The 26,915-nt window shown below is 34.5% G+C and overlaps 1 protein-coding gene across 3 annotated transcripts in view; it reads left to right on the top strand.

Moving 5' to 3' along the window:
* The window catches only part of LOC140161180 (proteolipid protein DM gamma-like), a 170,156-nt gene that overhangs the window by 80,222 nt on the left and 63,019 nt on the right, over positions 1–26,915 (top strand). For all 3 annotated transcript variants that reach the window (XM_072184629.1, XM_072184628.1, XM_072184627.1), the window contains exon 2: positions 11,355–11,550. In XM_072184629.1, the coding sequence (XP_072040730.1) occupies positions 11,355–11,550 (196 nt within the window). The remainder of the gene's footprint in view (positions 1–11,354; positions 11,551–26,915) is intronic.

The raw sequence follows: 26,915 nt of genomic DNA, 5'->3' as shown, positions 1-26,915 counted from the left end.
TTCAAATGTCATTTTGTTGGACAAGTTAGACGAGTTTGTCAGTCAGATTATGTATAATGAGATTATCCATATTCCACATAGTGACATCTGGCAATGACCTTTTAATTTTTTTTGGAGTTACAATGTTCTTGCTATTCTTGCTAGATTGGCCTCGATTTGTGTAAACCTCGGACCTTTGAAGCGTTAATACCATAATCCTTTCATAATGCTTATCCATATTCCACATAGTGACACCTTGCAATGGCAACTTCAATGTACATCATGTTACATGTACTTCTTACTAGACTTGCTAGATTGGCTATGATTTGTGTAAACCGCGGACCTTTGACGGAAGAGTTATCCTCTTAAGACCATAATCCTTTCATAATCCGTTGTGCTGAAGAACGTACCTGTACTACCAGGCGATTCATGCAATAAAACTTACTGTATATATATATTACATGGTAATGTATATTATGAAAAAAATCGGGGGGAAAATCTACAAAACGTAGAGGATTCAAATACGTTGATCTTTGTACAGACAGATCTATGAATTATTATTTGTCTATCTTTCATTTCCAAACATCATATGCAAAAGTTGAAAGTGCCATCAAAATAAAATTAAAATGCCCTGCAGGATTTTATCAGGTGTCCCCAAAAACAGGTGTGCCACCTGCAACGCATTCAATGACACATACTTTGTTTCTGTTTCGAATTCTTTTGCACTTTCTATCGATGCATCATTAAGTCACTCTTTATATCTCTTGTAAAACGTGTAAGTGTGAAATCGACGAGCAGACATTGATACAAATGTTTCAAATTATCACCACGCATGGTGGTAAATAAATCAGGCCGAAATTGAAACGGGTTCCTTCCGTTATCAATTTCGTATTTCAGATGTAATTGAATTCAGTCCGGGAATTCAGTTGACTTCATATGATACGCAGTGTGAAAGTTTTCAATTGCCGTAATTAAGCAATGTCTATAGAATGGATGTATGGATGTCGCTTCTTGCACATGGATTGTCAAATAGCGGACATTAGTTGTCTCTATCGATTATTCCTGGTTGCTTTGGAATGATATCGAGACATTCTATAAACAAGCAATGATAACATAATCTCTGAGAAGTGGCTTCACAATACACATTTGCCTCTTTTTGTAAAAACAAGTCAAATCTACCAGACCGATTCCCTTTGTTTCATACAGATCCGTACTTAAAAGGACAAGCGCAAAATTTATTTTTAGGGACAGAAAGTGTGATTCTAGAATTCGGGCAACGGAATAAAGCCGGGAACAAAGCGTAACGCTGAATGACCTTGATTAACAGAAAGAAACCTTTACGCTCATATTTGTTGCAATAACATAATGAACAAAAATACGAACCATATAGCTAACAGAGCAGATTAAGTTTTCAGACCGCGACACGTGAATTCAGGTGTGTAAAATTATAGCTTATGCAGTATCCTTGAAGTGATCGGCTCATTTTGACTTACCCATTTGCAAATTCTTGTGTTTGAGCACAGACTGTTTCCCAAGATCGTGATAGTGGGCTATTGGGAAATGGAATATCTAAGGCTCCTTAGTAATATATCTATAGTTATTGGAATGTGGTAGAAAATATTGCTTAACTATTATCATTATTGACAGAGTGGAATCCATCTTTATATCGACTTATATTTCTCTTAGCTGCCGTTGCCTCTTCTCTTAGCCGCCGTTGTTTATTCAAATTTATACAGTTGCATGGAATCTAGGTCATAACACAATGAATCGTTTACGACAACAAATCAATTGTGTTTCGTGTCGTCGACTAACATGATCCTATTCAAGCAGTTAGCTACATTTAATGCAGGGTGTGTGTACATAAACGAGCATAAACACAAAATGCTCTCAGCTCCGTAGCACAAAAATCAAATCATCGAATAGCGAGTGAATTCTACATTGTGCTTCCAGTTCTAGATAATTGCGCCTCAATTCCTTTTTACTTATTATCAGATGCTATCAAATTGATTCGATTGAACGAATATGTGCTTCAATCCTTCAAATCTATGCCCATTAAACGCATTGCAATTTGAGCTCACGAAATCACATCAAATGGGTAATGAGTAGAACATAACACCGCATACTAACGTCACTGGATTCAAACAACTTGAAATGATGTGCCATCATATAGCAGTCACATTTAAAATGTCTTTTCTCAGATACTCATGAAGTAAAGGTTTTGTTTGCTATAAATAAAGGTGTGTCAATTACAATTTTGCATGTGGAAAACTTCACTCGGTTACTCTCTGTTGTCTTTCTTTGTATCGCTGCCACTGACATGTCCCTGCCACTTGTGGCTCTTGTATGTCCACGCTTATCTTCCCTTCTTTCTCTAACTCTCCCTTCCTATCTCTCATCCCCACATCCCCACAGGTAACACACCCCTTCCGCACACACCACACAACAGCTCCAACCAAAACCCACACCTTCACACCAATTCACCCTTTTTTCAAATGGCCGTTACGTGCTGCAGATCAGCATCATTTTCAAACTCAGAAATGTATTACAATTTCACAGGTTTTGCCTAATCCAAATTTATTAAATGTTTTGTCGTTCACTCCTATACAATTACGTGTCTCTGTTGATGGACCAAGACTTTAGCACAGCCGATGTGTGAAGGGTTTTAAGTGTGTTAATTCCGTGGCCTTTGATGTTTCCGTTGCATGTGTCAAGAGTTTTGAGTTGCTTTAAATATCGACGATTCCTGGATATTTTTAGCAAACCCATTGTGTATTCGACATCATCTGTAATAACACTTCCAAGCTATAATTTAATGAACAAGCTGTCTAAAATATTACCTAACTTGATCAAATATATGTTTCAAACATGGCACCTGTAAGCCAATCCCAAAATATCGATTAAGTGAATCTGAGGATAAATGATCCCTTGGAAGGAACAGAGATATAAAATATTTATTTATTCATTATCAAAAGCTATGCAAACACTGAAATTGTATCCAATATTTTGATTACAGAGAACTATTCAGAAGATTGAACACATCATAAAACATCAAACTATCGTACAAGTAGCTACACCATCAAAAAGATGAGCAGCAGATGAAATTAAGAATAAATCTGAAGCGCATATGCAGCTGTCATTTTGTAAACACTGTAACCCAGAAATTACATGACAAACTATGCGTGAACCGATGCACCTTTCGAGTGTAAAAACATGTGCAAATTTTACACGCAAGATATAGGAATTGAGATTGTTTATTGACGATATAGGGTATTCATATTAGTATCAGATCTTTCAAACTAGGAGATAGCTTTGCAGCGTTAGTATTTATCTCCAAATGCTGGAACGTCATTCCAGGTGCTCTTACAGGCAAACATTAGGCATACAGTGATAACACATATAATCTTAAAAAATAAATATTGTTTCGAGAATAACTGAACTAATACTAGGCATATTTGTACTCGTACTTAACGCATCTTATTATAATAATGGTCAAGAAAACACAATTCTTAAAATTATAATAATGGTCAAGAAAACACAATTCTTAAAATTATAATAATGGTCAAGAAAACACAATTCTTAAAATTTTGATTTGTTTTGCTTATAAACAATGTTTTTTGAGCATGTTGACATTATCAAATTCCGTTCCAATTTGAGATGAAGTCATAATATTTCATCTTATCGTCACACGATTAACCCATTTCTTGCTGCTAATTAACCTACTTGGTTCAGTACATCCAAAGAGTCATCCATGCAAGCAATTTAAACTGAAGGTGTTGAACTGAGTAGAACATTAGAGAATGGATCTCGCATGTTCATCTAAAGAACGATATGCTATTATTTTTCAAGACATAGCTAATAAAGCGCTCACCTCTACAAATTTAATCAATGTGCAGCATGATCAATCATATTTTAAAATTAAAACTGTATAAAAATAATTAACTTAAAAACAATGTTTTAAAACTTATAATAGATGTCGACATAGGTTGATAATTTGGGTTGGAAAATAGGTTCTAGACGAGATGTTTCGCACAGGTAGTCAATCAAAAGAAGTTTTAGGGCAAATTAGGTTTTATACTTTCATTATTGCAGAGCATTTTATACCCACTGTCATTAAAATACACTGTCAATCTAATTAGCATATCTATATAACGTTTTTCAAGACGTCTGCCAAGTCAAACAATCTAATGTATCTATCCATTTATAAAAGATCCTTGATTTACCATGCCTCTAATCGAGCTATCTATGGAGAATGATTACAAATGACTGACAAACTGACATACTCGACAAAGCTAAATCCGCCATTTTGTCTAGACGCGCGAAAGGTGCCACCATTGCATATTCTTGCGTGAATCGAGTTAACACTATTTCATTATAAATGCACCTTTAATCTTTAATTTATAAGTGGACATTACCGAGTAAAAGATGTCAAATCTGAGATAAATCATCTGGTTATGTCATCCATTTTGTAAACTAGCCTTTTAAGTGCAGACGACTTTTAAAATCCAGAATATTTTGTAAAATTTATTAAAAAAATTATGATTTTAATGGTAAAATCGATAATGCAAAAGCACGAAATGAACACCCCTTGTTGAGCACTGTAATGAGTCTTAAAATTTCAGATTGTTACGTATCTATGAGCAGATTTCTAGTGCATCATTTGCCTCAGATTAAATATTGTTAAATTGACTTGGATCCTTATGTAGCTTTAACATGAAAAGAACCTTATCATTTGACGTAGATGAGAACTGACACACTAGAAATTGAGAAAATTCTACAGGAAATTCTACGGATTTTTGAAAAACACATGATTAATTTTGTGTGACCCAACATTTGTGACGGATACAAATTTATCCTGTCTTAACCATTTTAAAACGCCCGAGTGATACAGCTTGTTTGACTATATTTCAATAAACCAAGGATCTAAAGAAAGATACCTGTTTCATCATACAGTGTGCTCCACCTTTCTTAATTAAGGTCAGTTTCTGAAAATCCAGTTCATTTCGTATGGCATTCACATAATTCCCAATAATTGTAAAAAGACACCGCCTCGCGGGTGTTATGAGGAACGAAAATGTTAGAAAGCCAGCGGCTACATTGCCTGTCTATAGCCTTACATTACCCAGAACGGAAAGCTGGAGATCTTCTGACTAGATAAATGTATTGGTTCACACCGTCGGGTCCAGTCGAGATGGGACGGTGAGTCACCTGCAAATATCTTGCAATTGGGATGTCAAAATGGATTTCCTTTCCACTCATTTTGGGAGTGCATCCATCAAGTCAAGTACAGCCCTAAATTAAATCCTACAGGCATGACAGACAGCCCACCTTTTGTTGTACTCCTGCAAACCCACTCTAAGGGATGTGTTTTGCTCATGCATATTCATGATCTGTTCATCTTAATCTTAGCCGAAATTAAACAGAAAAAATTTAGTCAAGAAATTGTACTGTAATAATAGTTTAAAATAAACATTACGTGCTTTGGTGTGTGCCTCGGAAACCAGTATTTTGATAATATGCCAAGTTTCTGTTTTTTATAGTTTTCTAACATAGAAAAACCATACCTGGGGTTTATTTTGGTAAGTTTACTCATACCTTAATTTCTAAGCATAATATGACTTCTGAATATTTGCAATTTTAAAACATAGTCATATCCGTCAGAAGATGATAAATTGAGTGAGCAGTAACGTTTGGTTTTCTTTTGTAAACCTTGTATAAAATATAAAACCATTCGCAAATAACATGAATAATGTTCAACAAGTGGCTATATATAACTATCCAACATGGCCGACTTGGTTTACCTCCTCGCTATCTATTGACCTGTGTGCTATCGACAGTTTAATCCAACATGGCGACGACCTGTCCTATCAAATGTCCTCTATGCTGGGTACCTGGATGAGAATACGGAGACAGACTTCTTGATCCACCAATAAATACTGATAATGCTTTTATTCACTGATGGGGAGGAAATTGCAATAGTATTGTAGACGATAATAGCCACCCAAAAGTACTTTATCGTATACTACAGCGACAATATGACATTGTGTAAACCATGACTGCAATTGACTTGTAATGTATCTGTTATTGTATCTGGTACAACATGATAATAATACCAGTATCTGCAGTAAATATAGTGGAAATAGATTTAGGGAAGTAAATCATATTTGTATCAAAGTAATTCACTTTTCACTTAATATCATGTTTCAGCAAGACATCCAGGTTACTCGTATTAGCTATATAGGCTACATCAAAAATATCTTGAAAATGGGGAAAATTAGATATTTTGACAACTGAAAGAATGAAATTAAGCCATACTTGTAGTTATAAAAAGACATAAAGGTGTTTTAATACTTTCTGATTTATTTTTGGAAACGGGATGCTTATAAATTACGGGACAGCCTCAACCTCTCTTTACGTGATTTAAATCTTGGAAAATCTTGACTTACATTCTGACTCATATTCAAAAATACGTACCATACAAACGGGTTAATATATGATATACCGGTATCTATAAAATGAACATAAGACCTGCAGCATCTAATTGAGCGTGAACCAGTCAGACTTTATAGGTTGTATGGTTAAACACCTTCAGTATTCTCCCTTAGGTGCATTGTCTTATTGCCACCATCTTGAGGTCATTCTCTAGGGAAACTAAGTTCTCCAATCTCAAAAGCTTTTTGTGTATATAAGCGCTGGAAAAGAAGGTTTAACTCTAATATAAGGACATAAGGGCAAATTGTTTGTTCTGTGTAATAATTTCAGTTCGTGACGCGTGGATGTATAGTTTTGATTGCAAAATGTTAAAATAACACAAAGCATATAATATCTACTGAGGTATGGATCTCACGTTCACAGGTAGATATCGAGATATTTTATTTTCGAGATATGTCGATTTGATCATGAGTTGCATGAAGATACAACTATCGCCGCCATGTTGATTGACAAATTGCATTAGCTCTTAGATGGATTGCTTCATTTTTTTAGTATCTCCAATGACCTTTTTGTCATTCGTATTAATTCACTAAAGAAAGACAAATATAATGTAAATGACCATACGGTTATCTAATAAAGTTGAATAACCTGGTCTGATCAGCGGTACAGGTGTCCGGTCAAATCTTGACCAGTACTTATGACCATCTAAATGAACACTAATTGTCATATAATATTGCAACGAAATTCTATGAAGAATTATATCATCACTTCAGAGCCAAGCGCAGTCGACTGAAAGCACAGAATTAACAAAAGTCTGAAATATAATAAATTTATAATTTTGTATGACCGGATTTTGATTTTTACTTGCGAAATACATTCAAAAGATACACTTGTTCAGTAGTTCTTCAGATAGATTTCACAATCCTAAGAACAATCCTGTTGTAAGGCAGTTCTTGCGAGGTAAATCCATAGTCAACCTTTCTTTGTACTATGGCCTCAGATCAGATAACCATAGATGTAATTTTATCACCGTACGTGACCACACACAACAATCGTGACGGATTAACTTTCCTTGTTTGGTTCAAATTTTGTTTACTATTCTTCTATATGCTGGTCGTAATAATATAAGGTTTAAAGACGTTTTTTTACGTAAGTACGTATCATTGTGATACCGTTACGGTGGCGATCCGTAAATACAGATGCAGATGAAATTGAAGTGACTTGTCAATATCATAACAAACAAATAATTGAAAAGTAAAATACATTATTCTAAATGCATTCTCCCTTGGTATAAACTACATAGGTAGGAAATGGGCTTATGAAAACAAACCATAGCTTCTTTGGTACAAAGTTCACAGAAGTAAAGTTATTCCTATTTTTTCCCAAAGCAATTTGTGCGTTCCTCATCCTCATACGATAAAAAAGGGCATTTAAGAATTGTTTTATGTCTTACGTTGACTTGAACTCACAACATGGTCTCCTTATATCCCTTTACTGTCGGGTACAAATCCACACCACATACCAGTAATCATAGTACAATACAATACAAACACCTGTCTCACCTGCGACCATTGTGGTACACACATGAACAGGTGCATATAAAATCCATGCATTCTTATTGAATCCCCTAAGTAAATTGACTGATGTTGTATTCATGTGTTCGGACGGGTAATGTGTTTTGCCCTGCTCAGAATGAATAGGTTTAACAAAAAAATAGTCTGGTTGGATTTTGAGCAAATCCAATCAAAATATTATCAATTCGTTGCTGTTCTGCACGTGCATAAACTACACAGGTAGGAAATGGGCTTATAAAAACAAACCATAGCTACTGTGGTACAACCACAGTGCAGGACAGGTTGGAAACATAAACGATTTGTACTGAAACTAATAAGAACACTATTTAGGCATATATAATCAAACAAGAGTATATTACTGCAATATCATGTACGGAATAAACAACATTGTTAAATGGTACGCTGTATTCCTGGGGACAGAATAACTAACATTTTACCATGTGACTACCTATAATAGTGTATATCTCTGATATACTACATTATATGTTGAATTTGCCTAACCATGCTAACGAAAGTATACTATTTGCCTAGATCACATTGCTTTGTCGTTGAAATGACAATGACCTTGAGAATTTATATCATATCATAACACTCATCAATCACAGTCACAAATCATCAATAAAATAAAAAATCTTGCACCTTAAAGGACACTTTGTGTCACACTTAAACCACACGCAATACCTACTTAAATAATAATGATTATGTCCATCGCCTTGGAAATGATCGATGTTGTCATTATCTTCACAATGGTAACTTATCCACATATGTTTTTTGATTAGTTTTGATATGATATTTAAGATGATCGATGAAATTAAGCACTTATTGCTATTTTGTACAACTGTTCATTATCTCTACAGATATATAGAGAAGTTATCGATATTTCCTACCTGATTGATTTTATTTTATTTTATTCGGTGCTCAGAAAAAATTACAATGTTTACATATAAATAGACAATTAACAATAATATAAGATGTACACATTAAGATGATAAAAGATTATAAAAAACATTACAAAACAGCAGAGTACCAAGGATAGGCCAAAAAGCTTTTCAAAAGAAAAGCTTATTTCCATAGGGGTCCTTAAACATGTGAGAGGAGGGGGAATGTAAAGAACACTGAAGACAAAAATATGAAACACCGACACAAAATATTGCACATGAAGTGAGACCAGCTCAAATTAATTAGCTTGAACAGCAAGCTACAGTTATTATTATTGGTTTTAAACTTTCCAAAATTTATTTCAAAGAAGTAAAGTTATTCCTATTTTTTACCAAAGCAATTTGCGCTTTTTCTCATCCTCATACGATAAAAAGGGCATTTAAGAAAGGCTTTATGTCTTACGTTGACTTGAACTCACAAAATGGTCTCCTTATATCCCTTTACTGTCGGGTACAAATCCACACCACATACCAGTTATCATAGTACAATACAATACAAACACCTGTCTCACCTGCGACCATTGTGGTACACACATGAACAGGTGCATATAAAATCCATGCATTCTTATTGAATCCCTTAAGTAAATTGATTGATGTTGTATTCATGAGTTCAGACGGGTAATGTGTTTTGCCCTGTTCAGAATGAATAGGTTTAACAAAAATAGTCTGGTTCAAGTTGGATTTTGAGCAAATCCAATCAAAATATTATCAATTCGTTGCTGTTCTTCACGAACAAGATACGGTTACAGATATGCCCCTGATTAAAATAATCTTGGAAAAAAATTGAATTCTTTTTATTTCCGTTTCTCTTCTTCACTTGCAATATAGTCGTATACCTGGTTTTGGCAATCTGCCTATTTTTGGTCCAAACAGGATCTACGGATTTTTCATATAAAAGGAATGCATCAACAATCAGCTATATCAGAATTTCATTTTATCCCACCACAAGCAAACGGCACGAAATCAAAAAAAAAATCAAAATTTTAGATATTTTTTCACATCATTTTTATTTCATTTTCATGTCCATAATAAGAAGAAATGTGTTCGATGATTATTTTCAAATATACATTTATTCAATGGCATCTCGCACAAATTAATTTCAAAACTGAGTGGTACTGGTTGCGGCGCGATGAGAAGTATATCAATTTGTATAGACAATGAACACCTTATATATCCTAACTAATGGCATGCCTCATTAGGAAGGAAACCTCCTTAATTTGGGTGAAATTAATACTTCCTGAATAATCTATGCCCTCGTTAGGCTGGCATAGAATGGGATATTCCAGTTAAAATCCGTACACCCCTATGGAAGGCATGGAGTGTGATTTCAAATGAGTGGGCGACTCAATTTAAAATTTACACTCCCTGTGTGAGAGATAAAGGACATGTCTTTCATCGAGGGTGTATGGATTTCAAGTGGAATAGCCTAATGACAATGCATTATTTCTTTTACTCGGTGAATGCATACCTGTTTCATTGGGTTAGTATTCCACAAACAATGCAAGAAAACGCAAATTTAAAGGGGCACTTTGTGCTCCACATACTCATCCCCCCACGTACGCCAAAAAGGATGATATTTTTATACCATCGGAAACCTAGTACTATACATAATGTTTGTGCACATAACCTTTCTTGCATATTCGGTCGTTTGACGTGGACATAGTCCTATTTGTATTTTCTCTCTGCCTAATCAACTGATATTTTGGAATTAAGTTTTTTCTTGAATCCATTGAACCATACCCTAAAAAGAGGATGCTAGAATCACGAAATGCCCTTTAATACTTCAAATATGTTGAGAAAAAAGTAACATATAGTTGGATTTTAAAATGTCTAACTTGTCTGAAAGAAAGAAAAGGAGAAGAAGAAAAGTACCAGGATGAAATCAAATGTGTCAATCACCAGTTGATGCTAAATAAAGCACATCAACCAGGAAACAAAATCACATTGAGTTTTGGATCACCGTCTTAAGAGTAAGACATCGCGGAAATGCCAAATTTTCCCAATTATACTGTTTATTCATCTTTAATTTGCACTAAATTCTAATTCGAAACAAAGGTAGAAACAGGAACAAATTTGGAAACAAATTATTCAAAATATTCATACAAAATATAATTCTTGATGTTTTGAGCAAATCTTCAACAATATGGTCGATAAACAGCTCTGTTATCTGCATGCATGTTTTAAAAGTCTAAACCCCTCCCAATAATGAGAAATAAATTGGACCTGCCAAAGGATCGATCCCAGTTGCGAGTACTGCTAGCGCGTTCGCGTATTCCGCACTAGTCTACGCATCCAGCGCGATACATATCACAAGACGCATGATGACGTGGGGTCATCTACGGCCTGATAGACGGTAAACTGGTTCTCATCAATGTTACGTGTATATAATTAATTTCTTATTAATATTTCTTTGATTATTTTGTTCTTATTCCAGAAGGGTGTTGTGACTGTGCATTATGCCGGTGTTTACGAAGGGTACCATACGGGACATTATTTGCGACATTTTTGGTCGCAGGAGGCCTCGCCCTGCTTTGTTATGAAACCCTTGTAGTAAGAGATGTTTTCAAGGACATGTTCAAAGATACAGCCCTGGATCCTGCCAGCTCAGAACCAACTATTTTCACCGACGGGTAAGCTTTATTTTATTTTGTTATCATGGACCTGGAAGAGAAATGTTGGGTCCGGTATATCTTGCATAAATGTTCTTGTTCCCTACCACATGTTTACTGCGGTTAACATGAGAACCTATTTTGGTGGGTGGGTGGGATAATAATTATTACAATAACTAAAGGATTTCTGTAAGTGTCCGCAACCTTCAATATTATGATCTTATGGTTTAAACTTTCTTAACACCAGCATTAGGCCTACTAGTTGATGTTTTTCATTGGAATATTTCTTCAAACACTTTTAGCATATGTTTCTTACCACGTTGATTTTCCTCATAGACATTCAAATTCACGGGTCTGGGACCCGAACAGTGGCTGGAAAGTCAATATAATATCTCGAAAATATCTGCATGTTCTGTGTGCATGAACTCAGGGTGTGAACTAAAAGTAAATCCTTCCCATTTATGTTGTGACCACCTCACATGAACTCTATGTAGATTTAAATATTACTTATTTCCTAACTTATATAAATGTAACCTATGGACAGATTAATTCAGTCAGAAACTATCCAACCTTAATAATACTTTTCAACTAATAGTTCAACGTGTTCTTTTTGGAGCGAGGAAATGTTCATTATATACCTTTCTCCTATACTTTATATGTCTCAAATATTTATGACTGTTTAATAATGACAACGTCAAGACCATTATCCCCTTCTGTAAGTAAACTAATAACACTTGCTCTTCTGAAGTCGAATATAATCACTTCATTGACTTTTTGTAAATAAACAAATGAATCAATCACTTATTGTATTAGCTTATTTGGTTCAGTGGTTTTTTTTTAGAGATTGAGCTTTGAATTTTCCTAAAACGCGATGAACCGTATCATGTGTCATTTTCAATTCATCGGAGTATAGATCAATATGTGACCTCTACAACTTGCACTTTTTAAGGTCAATCTATGAGTACATAAACAATTTGCGTTAAAGAACTGCGTCTTGACAGATGCGCATGTTTAAATTCCTAGTGAGAGGAGAAATCTTTGAGCGGTGAAATCAAAGTCAATAAAACCAGGGTTGCATTACGTGAATATCCGCAAATTGATGTTTGCAAATCGTCTATAATACATAATTTATACATTAGGCTTATTTACAAAGTGATGACCCAAAGTGCGTTGAAATTAGTCTATATACAATCAGAAAATTAGAACATGTTTGAACTTCAAATTATTAAAATTGTATTAACCGTATTTGAATAGTTCTTCTTTCTTTCTTTCTTTCTTTCTTTCTTTCTTTCTTTCTTTCTTTCTTTCTTTCATTATAGACACATAGAATAGAATACTCCGTTTACTTAGCTTATTTGCAATTTGGTATTGCCATTTAATGCATAAAACACTGATTTCCACCAGTGTAAAAAGATTGATGATTATCACATCTGAAATGGAGTCACCATAAAATGTTTGGAAGTCGTTGAAGTGGGTTGCATTTTCACATAAGGGTTGTGATTCTGATTTATAACAGTGATTTTATTGAAATAAATGTATCCTATGAGCTCATTAGATAATTTGAACCGGTGTCACGATTCATCGTACTTTAGGCTTATATAAACTCTGTATGACCATTTTACTATTAATGCTTTAAACATGTTTAATTATTAAAGATTTGAGTTCAACGAATGTTCATCATGATTAAAGGCCATTCGTAATGGAACAGATTTTTAGCATTAAATTGAGATATGCATAGTACATTGAGAAATCCGCTTGTCTTATTGTTAATGAATATGCATGAACCAAACTGCTCAACAACACATTTAGTGTAACGAAATTCAGAGACTTTTCTTAGTTTGGGTTCAGGTTAATGAGTAAGATTTACCATGATAAAAAATCGATGTATTTAAGGAAATGGAAGAACTAACGGGACCTGCTGAACGGATGCTTTAACAAGTTTGATACTATTTATTACAGTGATTTTCTCTGAAATAAAGTACACTGAGTTATTTGATGAATTTGGGCTATTATATTTGATCCTCAACTATCATTTGGAAGAAAATACGATCAAAAATCCCAAATATCAGCTCAGTCCATTCAGTTAATATGGAAAAAACACTAAACTACAGAATATTTACAGATTGAGAAATTGTTGTTTAATGTCTAATGAATTGCATTTAAAATCCAACTACACATTTAGTGTAAGATTTAGCTTGAGTCTTTCAGTACGGTGGGAGAATAGTTTTGAATAGATGACAAATCGGTGCTTTCCATTATCCGAAAAACTATACGATTGTGAAATATAGGTCAAGCCATACTACAGGGGAGTTTAATACAATTAATGTTCTCTCTGATCCAAAGTACATAGTTATTTGATGAATGGGATATAAATTTGAAACCAATTACATTTGAAAAACATTGCGATCTCAAATCCTCTGTTTAATGCATGAATATTAAAAAAATTTTCCATTGGGGTATGTGGATGCGCAACTTTAATACCCAATTTAAATGCTTTCCCACATTTCATGGTCCTCACACCCCTGTTCTAACACTGTTCCACAGTTTTTGGTTGGATCTGGAATTCTTTTTGGGTTGAATTCAAATATAAATAGGCCAATACCACTGCAAAATACTGACACGATTTTTGAAGAGTAAAAATTATCTTGTTGCTCTAGAAACACTGCAATGCTAGCACAGTACACCTGTCAGCATTGCCCCAGCTCTTTTGATGTCTAGATAACTTATCAACACCAAGTTTATTGGATAAAAGTAGAGCACTTCCCGTTGACCGATTGGAACATTTTACATCTAACACAAAATGCAAAACCCAAGAAAGAAAAATAGGTCTATATTCAATTTTTTTTAAATGACTTACAGGTGGTGCATAATATTTCTGTGTAGATTGAGTAGAATCATGAATGGTTAAATTGTCACCCAATTGCAGAAAGCTTTGCGGAGTTATTGACAGAGTAAGATGGTGATGATGGGCAAAACTAGGGTATATATATTACTGTTCAGTCTACATGGTCTATTCGTTAGAATAGAAACCTTATTGACTTGCAGTGAAATTTCATCATGATGTCATAAGTGATGTTTTAAAAATAGTTTTCAATAAGTGATTGGTTTGGAGCGTTTACTATTTCTTCTCTTTAAACTACATATTAAAAACATCAAAAGACAGTATGTAACTCAAAAGATCACCCAAAAAAGTGTGTTATAGCAGATAGGAGATACATGATCACATCATGTCCCTTATTTCCATGCATATTATACGCAGGCCCGAACACCGGGGGCACTTACATAATATGTGTAACATAAAACACACACAAAGATGCTTAGTAAAATTGATACAATATAAAATTACAGGACCGACTAAATTACATGAAGGGAAAAAATTAGACAAAAATGACATGTCGGTGTACAGAGGACATTTTTTCAATCTGTTCAAGGCCGGTGGATTGCAGTACTGAATTTCACCAAGTTAATAAAATGTCAAGATTAATGTTGTAACTATATTTTAGGTAGTTCATGTTTCACATGAAATTACTGTGATTGCCGGAATTGCTTAGAACAACCTTATCATTGTTCAGGCCGTTGCAACGTCTGACGAAAAACTTCCGTTTCGAATTTATTTGATTTGATGGTTGCAAGACTAGACTTATTTTAAAATCGAGAGAGTCCACTTAATGTGCTCCTTGTAAATACAAAAGCTTATGCGTTATGTATTTTCTTAACATGCAAATGGTGGTCGAGCTCCGGGGTCGATCTATTTAGTGAATAAAGTGCAAATAATTATGCTGGGTTATGTCAACGGTTTGTCAATATATTTCAGCAGTGTAGTAGCCTGGTCTCCTTTCTGAAGCGACTATAATCTGGTGTTGACAATTAATTCCTGGCGATAAAACGACCTACATTGAGTTGCTAATCTCCTTACAAAACTCTCGTCTTATGACATATTGTGCTTGTTTGTTGTCCATCATCAGTTGTTCGAAGATGACTCTGCACAAATATATCATCAAAGACAAATATTGAATTTCTAGCATGAATTGTTTACAAACAGGTTATCTGCAATATGTCCAAGTAAAACATATAAGACGACTTTTTAACCCATTCTGTATATTAATAAACGTTGAACCGATATTTAGTTCCCGAAGGTAAGGGCTTGCATGCTTCAGATTTTTCTTATTGTTTGTTGTAATATTTGCATTTGAAAACATGCTTCTATAAGAGGATACCGCAAGACATTAGACTTGCATTTTGCCTTCAGATTTACCGGAAAAGAGAAGAGCTAGAAACATTCTGATTTAAAAGCAAGCGGACCAAAAAGGCCTTGAAAAGATTGTACCCTATGTTGATTTATAATGGAATAAAGGAAAGGTAACATCGCTATAAATGGAGTTAAATACGTAGATTAAGTAAGCCATTAATATAAGACCTTGAGCACATTTTGCATTCGTAGATTTAGTCTAACCAATCTAGATAATCTGTTATGTTCAAAACGCCTACGTGCTCGAGTTAATTTAAAATTTACTGCAATGTTATAGTTGTTTGATAAGAGCATTTTGCCGCCTGCGACAACACAGTTGCTCGAGTGCTGCTTTGCTACTTGCCTATCCTATGGAGTTTTTCATGACCTTGAACAAAAAAGACATTGTAGCCAAAGAAACGCAATTAAGAATCTGGTTAGTGGGTCAGTGTATTGAGGGAATGTTAGCAAGGAACATTTAGAAATGGCATGCAGCGACAAGTCAGGTTTGTTAAATTCTTTATGATTCGTGTGTTTCATCCATAGTCCATGGTGAAAGGTTGTAGACCATAATAATATTGCAATAGACAGAGCACACATTTTTTTGAAGAGAAAATTTCGATTTTGCCAATTGAAACAAGAGTAGCAATACTTGAGACAAGAAAGATATAAAATCGATAAATACATGTGGTAGAAGCTGCAAAGTCAATTTAGAATTGAAGGCAGTATTTTACTTTTTTCTTTCAACGGTTAGGCAAAGTGATTAAATATGTGTTTTATGCAGATGATTATGCGTAAGGTTCTTGTAAAGTACAAGACAGTATAATATTAGGAAACCATTCAATTAAGAGGTAATATCTCAATGGAGTGCAGAGGAAATCTCGTCAGCGGTTTGTAATTCACATTACGTATGAGTAGCTACTCCTTAGGATACTTACAGTACATATAGTAATTCGTAATGATCTTAAGGTGATGTAGCGCCTAATCTCAATATACAATGTTTTGTGAAAGGTGGAAATCACTGATGGAAACACCGGCTTGTACAAGAGTATAAATGCACTGTAGAAAAAATTCGAACACGAGTGCCGGAAAACGTGGAAAATATTCTATGGGTCGTGCGTTTTTAGATGTATACCAAAATATTGATTTGGTGGTAAAGGGAGTATGCATATTTGATATGTTGTCTCTTTCCCAAGAATTACTAACCCTTTCTTTTTTCGTACTATGCCAGCTAAAGATGCTGTAATTATAAAGGCAATGTCAATAACATACAGTGCAGCGACATTAATAGATATTGTATGAAACACGCCACCTTGAGAAAACGGCGTAACAATACACTGATTTTCTAATTACACAGTAGATTTTGTTTCACGTGTGTGTTTCCGTTTCTGAGGCAAGGTGAGATAAGTACAAGATTGGCCATACTTGACAAATTTACTAATTAATTAAAGTTTAAAATTTCTTACGCGTTACGCATTACAATACATGAAGCCATTCTCTGCGAAGTACATTGTAGCAGACGACGTAAATATTCACATTTTCATCAAAAAGTGTCAAATTTGTGAGATTTGTCCGCTTTTTATGACCAGATTTGAGCTATATAATTATAAAGACTAGTTCAAATAAGTGCAAACATGCTTTTAATTTGAGTTTCAACAAAGCTTGAAATAAAAGGAAGAATCGTGAACGAACTTAATTTTCCCAAGAAATAACGCGCCAAGTAAATGACATATGGGAAGAATATCTGTGAATGACATTCGAATTAGCGGTACCACCGAGTTTTAATAACACAAAAGGAACCTCAGCGTTTCCTTTGGAAACAGGTCAAACTTACCTCAAACGACATATGCCAAAGGTTTGCGCTTCATGGTGGGATAAACATGATATAATGTTGTTACATGCGTACATTCATTCATGTCAACACAGTTATTTTGGGTGTACTAATTTCGAGCTAGTAACAGCATGGTGCGTGTTCAGATACAATTCTTGTTCATGTTTTTGAAGAGAATATTGTGAAAAAAAAAGCGTCGAAGGGCCAGCATTTGCTACCTTAAGTTTGAATCAGGATGCGCTGGGTTTAAGAATTCACGGCATGCTCTACATCTATATGTTAAATTTAGAGCATACATACGAACTTAGAGTTCTGGGTTGCTGGGATGTATATTTAAACTGGAAATACATTTCCACGATTTCCTTGACTTTTTAAGTAATGTAAAAAGGCTGTGAAAACTATTTCAATTAAACATAACATTTTGCCTGAAAAATGTGCAGTAACGAATACACAGTCAGATTAGCGCAACTTTTAAAGAGATACCTCAACGGAACACGGGGTAAGCGAATCCCACTCTGTAAAGAGCGGCGTGAACTACATTCATTTAGGCCATAATAAAGTGAAATATTCAACAAACTCAATTCAGTAGACACCATGGAGCATTGGATCAATATAGCCTAAATAGGAACAAATTAATTTTATTATTAATCAAATGCAATATACTAAATCTCCCACTTCATATCGAAGATATTTTTTTTTAAAAGGAGAACAGATCTTTTTAAAAGGTCTATCCCGGACGTTATAGGCTACGCCCTAAAACTAGCAAATTCTTATATAATTGTTGATATTTTGCACTTCAGTGATAACTTTCTCTCATAAGTATCATGGGAATAGGGTTCCGAGGAACTTAAAGTACGAGTCGATTACTCTGTTAAATCAATTTTGGTGAAATTAGATCTGGGGTATATAGAACAGGACACACCCAGTGTTTATCGGCCCGCTCCAGATCCATGGTGAAATTTGTTATGATATATATTTGAAGTCTAACATTCTAAGGGTAATGTTCAAGGGTCCGTCCGTCATTCTTTCTTCAAGCTTTCAAAATTCACGGTAGCAATGAGAGAGTAATTCACTACTTTTGACATCTATGTTACATTAAAAGATAAACCTAGTTTATCCTGTGACATTTTCAAGGTCATTGAGTCATTTAAAATTGTATGTAAGGGATGGATGGCATCAAAACCAAGCCGACTGTAGACCGGCGGTAGATCGCATGCGCCCTGGAAAAAGCGGCCGGTGGTTGTGTCTGACTTAATATATTGTTTGGAACAATAGCATGCGGCTAAACCGCCGATTTTACCAAAGAGCCGGCAGTTGATCCGACCGGGTATTTGCTGAGGAGGACGCACTCAATATTTTAAAAATTCTGTTTTTTATACGATTGCAATATACTTCATTAAACTAATATACCCTGCAAAAATTAAGACTTTAGTTGTTGTATTCCAGATTGTGAATAACGTCGTTTAATTATTACGATGGAAATATTAGTGGAACGCGTACGCGATGTTCATAACACATCAGTGCGTACATGGGGTGCACACATCAAAGGACCGTGCCGTAGCACAACCGACCGAGTGATACGCATTGGCGCTTGCAGTAAATTACAAATTTTCTTTGCTTCACCATAGTCATGTTAGTTGTTCGGCTCAAGCTTAAAAGGGGTAAGGGACATATCTGACAGTAAAAGCTAACATTTTATGGAAAAAAAAATACTAAAAAGAAATACTAATCTATATTTAACATGGAAATGTTACAATATGGCGTGTTTGTTTTTAAATGTTTAACTCCACAAAAGAAGGCTCATCAATATGGGTTATAAATCAATATCAACTCAGAAATTAGAAACAAAATTGAACATCTTGTTATGCAGTTTTATATTCATTTTGTTTTAAATGTAAAATAACCAGGAAATACAAACAAATGGAGAATTCCCATTTAAGACCAAAGCCAGTGAGTAAGTTTCACAATTGCATACTGTACCAGCATGACTGGGGTCAGCTAAAACTGAAAATGACCCACATATATTTTTGCGTATTCATTGTAGTTCTGAGGCTTCCATAGCAGATTAACGGTTCTACACCAAAATATCTGGTCTTATTATTTACTTAGCCGTCCCTAGTCCTATAATCCTTAACATATCCACCTTATTCTAACCTAATTCACCAACCCAGCCCTAATTCATTAGTAAAAAAAAAAAAAAAATGAATTTTGAATAATATCTGGTTTAAGTGATTCATCTTCTGTAATATTAGAAATAAATTAAAAGCAATTACACCTATCATAGGAGTCACTGCACTGGCATTCTATGATAATGTCTGCATATTTCTCACGTTAACCTGCGATGAATAATTTTATATTGTATCAAAACTTTTGAAAGGCCCCAGGTGCTATTGGAATTAGTAGTCGTGATTTTTAAACAGGAATACTGATGTTTTATTTACGATATCATAATTGCTATTTGAGCTGTTATACGTACAAAGCATATTTATCTGTTTTAACATAACTGCAGTCCTGCTGTATTTTATTTAATAAAGGAAACCCTTGAAGGGTCTTACAAGCTCTTTTCAAAGGATAGAACGTCATAACTAACACAATTTGCATATGAAATATGTATACAAAGTATTAATATACAGTGTATTTAAATAGCGTCTTGGTACAGCACACCGGATATTTGATGTAAAAATTGATAAAGTCACAATATATTTGAGTTTCAATAAATGATAAAATTGGAGTCAGCCACAAAATTATACCGAGGGCATTTTAGAAGCAAACAGATTCTTTATCAAGTGTGATTTATTTAACTCAAGCCATTGCACCATATATCTGTATGAATGTATTTCAAGAAATGTCTATTTCTGTAATTGCGATCTGTAAGCTTAGACCTGCAATAAATAACATTAATATGGATACTTGAAATCTTAGCATCAGTCTCCGTTGATATCGGATACAGTGGCTTATATTTCAACCTTTATAAATAAATGAAAACTGCATCATTCAAAGGACACGCGCATAAAGTCTTGATTTAGTGGTTATTAGCCTCATACAGCCTCTTTATTCTTTGAGTGTACTTTTGCAAAGTAAAACTAACTAAATGATTCATACTCGATCACCCCTAAATACCTTTTTATTCCTTCCAGAATAACAGGTTGATCACAGGAATTTTGTATCAAATACATAGAGTCTGGTTTATTTCAGAATAAGTGTTGACATACATTAAAAGCATATGCTACGTTGCTTTTTCATCATTTTCCACAAGCAAGGGTATTTAAAAGAGTTTGAATATTATTATTATTTAGCAAATATCATTTTCTAGAGTATATACAGTATACATGGGCAACACAAAATTCGTATGAATAGTCTGTCTTGCTCTTTTCTAATTATACATAATACGCGTGATTGTTAATGCAAATATGGTGTATATGAGTTGTAATACTAATAAGAATGTATTTGTCCTTTGTTTACACTTACAATATATTACCATGTCTGCGAGGAAAAATAACAAAAATGGAATCTCCCCGTAGCTTTACGTAAAGCTCCTAAAGCCCGTTCTACACTCGCAATAAGAGGGCCATTATTTTTTCAAAAATCAAAAAATTTCTGAGTGTCATCATTTCATGACAAGATCTGAAAATAATATTAGCATGCATTCAAATGAGTACAAACATGCCCAGTATTGCTACAGTGACTCTTAAAATAGACCGCACAAATTACGCATATATGCATCTAGTGACTTTAATACAAGCAAAAATGTCTTGTGTTGTTTGAGGTATGGCAAAAGGCAAACGGTTTGCAAGTCCTCATCTGAGGCAGGTCACCCTTACTAATATCACCTAGATATTACGATGTGTATCATACGACCAGTGACTATCTAACGATATTACGAATGTATTACCCCTACAGGCGTGAAATATAGGAATTAAGAGTATAGGAAGGTTGGAGAACAGGTCTATAACACTTGTAAGGTCGGAGTACGGTCACTGGCCATGCTGGTGTTGTGACTAATCTGATATGGATAGTAAGCTAATATTATAGAGCATGCCAGGGTTCATCAATACAATTAAGAAACTGTAAAGAGGATTAAAAATTCATTTGTAAGGATTATGAATTTAAATTGATGAAGCAAAAACGTATCTGGTAAGCCATTTGGACGTCGGGTAAATGTTTATTTATGACTATATTTAGCTCAATTTGTTACAGCGTTTACGTATGATTCAAGAATATAAAGACAAGTTGAAACGTGCATTTGTGAAAGTACTACGCAATAAGTTTACATCATCATATGACTATATTTTGAGCATTTAGTAGTGCTTTGGCAAACAAAAACATATATCGATTATTGATACCGATCAATAAGTGTAGGCTATGACATTTAGCGATACATATTGGAGATAGCGAAATAGCGATATTTAATTTAAGTTACATTTTTATGTGAAACATCCGGAACCATTTATCTGCGCATATCGGTACCTTACACAGCTGTGCAATTTAAAAAATGTCAAGCGATACAAAATAGTATATTTTGTGGTGAAGTTTAGAATAGAAGTATCCAAAGTTAAATACAAGTGAGAACAAACATGACTAGTATCGGTTCAGAGTTTGCTGAGATAGCACCTGATACTGATATAAAACCACCGTTTGTATGGTTAACTCATACGCATATGTAGATGGAATTCTAGTGTATGGTTATCTGTAATTAGAATATTAAGAAGTCTGCATTAATTCCATTCAATAGCATGTTTTCTCTATCACCAAGTGATAAAGTTTTAATTAAGGCAAGGTTTTTAGCCATTCTACTTGCATATTTCCTTACGATCTACTTAATATTCTTGAAATAGTAGCAAATGTTAATCATGTTAATTATTGCTTTTAATGATCATCATACAAATCTTTGCTGTAGACTCCCGCGTCCTAGAGCTTTCATAATTTTGACAGCTTTCCTTAAACTATTTATCTTCCTATTTGCACGTTATCCTGAGACGACACCAGATATCATAATAGTACGCTTAACGGACACGGAATTCTATTACGTTCATTCACTTGTTTTTGAGAGAGAGACCCAATTTATCAATTTATCATTCAAAGTCCAGTTCCCTCATCAAACCTATCGTGATTTTGAGAATTAACTCGACGATTTCTCTTTTCCACTTCAATATATTCACATTATTAGATTAACGGATTTGTAAGTACAGGTTTTCTAATCCATGAAAATTGGGTTGTGGGTTAACGGCCAATATACTGTAGCTAATGTTCACATAATAGCCATATACATGCTGTATGTTCAAACAGACAGATTTGATTTTTCCTTTTCTTTTAAGCTCTTTGTAATGTTCTGTACTAGGGTTGTTTGTACTCATGTCAACGCATTTTTCATACAAATTTTAAATTTGACTATATATATTCCTTAATTTATAAAATAGTTGTTGAAATTCTTATCTGTCAGTGCACACTCAACATTCACACAGAAAGATTGAACCGTTTGTAAGGACGAGTACTATAAAGCAGTTAGCGTTGCTTCTAATGTTTCCAAGTACATGTACATTAAACAGTAAAGTGAGGTTCAGGCGAATATACTGTTCCTAAAGCCACATGTTATTGTCAATTTGGGCTGATTATTCCCCGTTCTATCAGAAAACATCGTTACAAGAGCAAATTACTGAAGGTAGTTCGCGTATGTTAGCCAAGAAGCCAGTAGATGATCTGCTTCTCGTTTCTGTAGTATATATAAAAAGTGTATAAAAGAACTCCCACTATATGATCTTGGGCAGCTCATTTGGCTTGTAACATTGTTGCTATTCCATTGGGTCCACAAGTTTCCATGTACATTTTAATCCAGGTTTTGTGGGATCATCCGTTTGGGCAATGTCTCATTTGTGTAGCCATTTGCTAATATTTTGCCATACAATTTTAATGTGTGTCTTCAATAGTGTCAGAAAAGAGGTAAGAAGGTTCACATTTAGCATGCTGACAAAAAAGACTTTAAAAGCATTGCTTTAATAGAATAAAGGAAAAGTAACTTCTCAAAAAATTGAGGTAAATACCCAGATTAGGCACACCGTTAAAATAAGACTTTGAGCACATTTTACATTCGTAGATTAAGTTTAACCAATCTAGATAATCTGTTATGCTCAAAACGCCTACGTGCTTTAATTTAGCGATGTACTGCAATCCTCGCTATTCAGTCATTATGTTCTAGTTGTTGGTTAAGAGCATTTTGCCGCCTGCGAAAACAAAATTGCTCGAGTGCTGCTTTGCTACTTTCCTATTATTATGGAGTTGCTTTTGACCTTGAAAGAAAAATACATTGTAGCAAAAGAAACGCAATTAATATTCTGGTTAGTGGGTCAGTATATTGAGGGAATGTTAACAAGGAACATTTAGAAATGGCATGTAGCGACAAGTCAGGTTAGTTGAATTCTTTATGGTTCGTTCGTTACATCCATAGTCCGTGGTTAGAGGTTGTATAGGTCATAATATTGTAGGATATCCAGAGCACACAATTTGGAAAGAGAAAATTCGGATTTTGTAGAAAGAAATGAAACAAAAAGTAGCACTAATCGAGACAAGATAAAAATGAATTTATAATCGATAAATACATGTAGTAAAAAGCTGGATGTCAATAGCACTGAAAGCAGTATTTTACTATTTAAAATATGAGACACGGTTATTCAAAATGATTATGAGAATACGGTTAAGGGTTTTTGCTTGGGTTAAATCACAGTGGGTTATGGACAGGTTGCCCTTATGAAAATTGTGTAGAGAAACCATACAAAATGTAGATGATCATGCGTAAGGTTCTTGTAAAGTACAAACCAGTATAATATCAGGAAACTATTCAATTAAGAAGCTAATATCTCAATGGACTACGGAGGAAATTTCATCATAGATTTGTAATTCACGTATGAGTAGCTACTCATAAGGAATGATCTTAAGTGCCTAATCTCGTGGATATTGGAAAAATAAAATGTCTTGTAACGTAACGTAACGTAACATAACATAACATAACATAACATAACATAACATAACATAACATAACATAACATAACATAACAACGGCGCGTAATATAGCGCAATACCAAAAATATGAACAGTGCGCTTTACAAAGAATAACAAAAATAACAACAGCAAAATACATTAGAAAATATATGTTTTAAGACTCTTTTTGAAAGATTCAACTGTGATAAAAGTCTTGTAAAAGGTGGACTGATGGAAACACCGGCGTACAAAAGTATAATGCACTAAAAAGCAATGTCAATAGCATAGTGTAACGACAGACACATTGATAGATTTTGTCTGAACCACGCCACCTTAAGAAAACAGCGTAACAATACACTGATTTTCTAATTACACAGTAGATTTCTTGTCACTCGTGTTTCCCGTTTCTAAGGCAAGGCGAGATACAAGATTAGCAATACTTGTCAAATTATCTTAACTAATTAATTAGAGTTAAAATTTACAATCCTCTAATTACTAAATATGAAGCCATTCTCTGCGAAGTCGATTGTAGCAGGCGACCTTTTGACAATTCCAAAACATTTCAAAATATGTGAGATTTGTCAACTTTTATGACCATATTTGAGTTATATAAAACGATTTAAAATAATTTGCGTTTCAGCGACGCTTAAAATAAGATATTCGAGGAAGAAACGTGAAAAACTTGTTTTTTATGTACCCAAAGTAACGCGCCAAGTAAATGACATATGAGAAAAATATCTGTGAGTGACATCAGAATTTGCAGCACCACCGACTTAACACAAAACGGAACTTGAGAATTTCCTTTGGAAACGGGTCAAAGTTACTTCAACGACATATATTATAAACCTAAGGTATATACGCTTCATGGTAGGTTACAACATGATATAATGTTGTTACATGCTTACATGTGTTCATTCAATGTTGTTACATGCGTACATTCATTCATGTCAACACAGTTATTTTAGGTATACTAATTTAGAGTCGGTAATATATGGGTGCATGTTAAGGTACTACTGTTATGTTGTGTGAACGTTTTTGCAGGTAAAATTGTGAAGAAAACTTTCAAAAGCGTCGAAGGTAGCACTTGCTACCTTAAAGTTGAACCAAGATGCGTTGGGTTTAAGAATTCACGGCATGCGCTACATCTATGTTAAATTTAGGGCATACATACATAGCCTACTTAGGATTCTGGGTTGCAGGGATGTACATTTAAACTGGAAATACATTTTCACAATTTCATTGACTTTTTAAGTAATGCAAAAAATAACAAAGATGGCAGTGGAAAGACTTTCAGAGCCATAGGCATTTATACGCTCCCATTATAAGGATAATACACCGCTATAGACGCAAGTCTAGGAAGTCTAAGTCTGATTTGATAGTAGCCAATTAATAATAATAAAGCATATTGTATATAAGCATTGTAAGCCCAACTTGTTATTGCGTGGTTTACGGAATACACCCGTAAGGCTGTGAAAACTATTTAAATTAAATATGATATTGTTCCTGAAAATGTACAGTAACAAAATACACAGTCAAATTGGCGCAAACGTCAACGGAACACGGGGTTACACAGGGTAAGCAAATCCCAGTCTGTAAAGAACGGGGTGAACTACATTCATTTAGATCGTTAGATTTTTATTAACCCAATGTGATGTACACAACTTCCACTTCATATCGAAGATATTTTGTCCATTTACCGTGAGGTCTTCAAAACATTTGTAAAAAGGAGAAGGTATCTTTTGAACAGGGCTAACTTGTACGATACAGGATATACGCCCTTGAAGCCAGCCAAATCTGATACAATTTTTGTTCTTTTGCACTTCAGTGATAACTTCTCTTCATAAGTATCATGGGAATAGGTTCCGAGGAACTTAAAGTACGAATCGATTACTCTGTTAAATCAATTTTGGTGAAATTAGATCTGGGGCATATAGAACAGGACACACCCAGTGTATAATATACACTGTATATAGACTGTTTGAAGTCTAAGGGTAATGTTTAGGGATCCTTCCGTCATTTTTTCTTCAAGTTTTCCAAATTCATGGCAGCAATGAGAGAGCAATTCAGTGATCTTGTCATAGCGTCTATGGCAAGTAATTTGAATATTACAAAAGCGAAATCTAGTTTATCGTTAAAATACCGAGATTTGCTCTTTAAACTCCTGTAAAAGGTCATTGAGTCATTCCAGTTGTCTATAAGGGATGGCTGCAAACCCAACCGGTTGTAGACCGGCGGCGCCCTGTCGAAAACCGATGGTTGGGTCTGACTTATACTGTTTGCCTAGAACAATAGAACTACTGATTCTGCTAGGATGCCGGTAGTGGACAGGTTGTTTGGTGAAGCCATCCCTAAGTC

The sequence above is a fragment of the Amphiura filiformis genome, chromosome 9, assembly GCF_039555335.1.
Source record: "Amphiura filiformis chromosome 9, Afil_fr2py, whole genome shotgun sequence".
NCBI classification, from domain to species: Eukaryota; Metazoa; Echinodermata; class Ophiuroidea; order Amphilepidida; family Amphiuridae; genus Amphiura; species Amphiura filiformis.
Note: the sequence above shows the minus strand (reverse complement) of the source record. Positions and strands in the feature narration are given on the sequence as shown.